This window comes from Camelina sativa, chromosome 3 (assembly GCF_000633955.1).
Source record: "Camelina sativa cultivar DH55 chromosome 3, Cs, whole genome shotgun sequence".
Classification (NCBI taxonomy): domain Eukaryota; kingdom Viridiplantae; phylum Streptophyta; class Magnoliopsida; order Brassicales; family Brassicaceae; genus Camelina; species Camelina sativa.
In genome coordinates, this window is record NC_025687.1 from 18,208,326 (window position 1) to 18,209,256 (window position 931).

At 22.3% G+C, this 931-nt stretch overlaps 1 protein-coding gene across 1 annotated transcript in view; it reads left to right on the forward strand.

The window, feature by feature from the left end:
* LOC104779105 (calcium-dependent protein kinase 11-like) overlaps positions 750–931 on the forward strand; it is a 2,485-nt gene continuing 2,303 nt past the window's right edge. The window contains exon 1 of the mRNA XM_010503499.2: positions 750–904. Coding sequence (XP_010501801.2) covers positions 865–904 — 40 coding nt within the window. The 5' untranslated portion in view covers positions 750–864. The remainder of the gene's footprint in view (positions 905–931) is intronic.

The following is a 931-nucleotide window of genomic DNA, read 5'->3' on the forward strand; positions in this document are numbered from 1 at the left end:
AGTCTAAAATAACACTTAATATGAAACAGAGGGAATATGTATTTACATGAACAAAACAATTAACACATGTGTCTTCCAATATATCTACTCATCCTACATTCCACATTAGACAAAAAATATTATACAGCTTTATAAAAACAATTCGTTTAATGTTTCTGAACTTAGAATTTTACATAAATTTAACACAAAAGAATTTTAGTGATATAATTATTCTTAAAGTATTATAATTTTGTCATGAAAAACACTAAAATTATGAATTATAATTGTTTGTATAATGTATATTTAATCAGAGTAATTAACTGTTTTATTTATTTAAAATAATACTATATGTTTGATATATAATTATTTAATTTAATTGATTGTTTATTTTTCAGTGTATACAGATTAATGATTGATTTTTCTATTTTTTTTTAATTTTGGAATACATATATAGAAAAGAAATTTGCTATTAATAAGGAATTTAAGTAGAATTAATTAGTTTCTATAAAAAAAATTAATTTTGTCAATTTACCGTATTTTACTTTTTGCTTTTAGTGCAATTTTGTAGAGACTAAAATTTTAAATAAGCAAAATTAAAAGGATTGAACCCAAAATATATTTTTAAAAAAATGTATATATAGAAGATGAGCTTGCTATTATGAAATCTGTAATGATAAGTTTATACCTAAATGTTATATAAAAAAAAATAACAAAAATAATAATTAAAAACAAAATATGATTAAAATGATATAAAGAGAGAGTAAAAAAAATGGAGCGATTTGCTTCTTAGGAAACAAAGAAAAAGTCCGTTATCATCTTCATCGTCTTCTTCTTCCTCACAACAAATCTTGAAATCGAGATCGAAAAAAACAAAAAGAAAAAGTGATGGAGTCGAAACCAAACCCTAGACGTCCTTCAAACACTGTTCTTCCATATCAAACACCTCGATTGA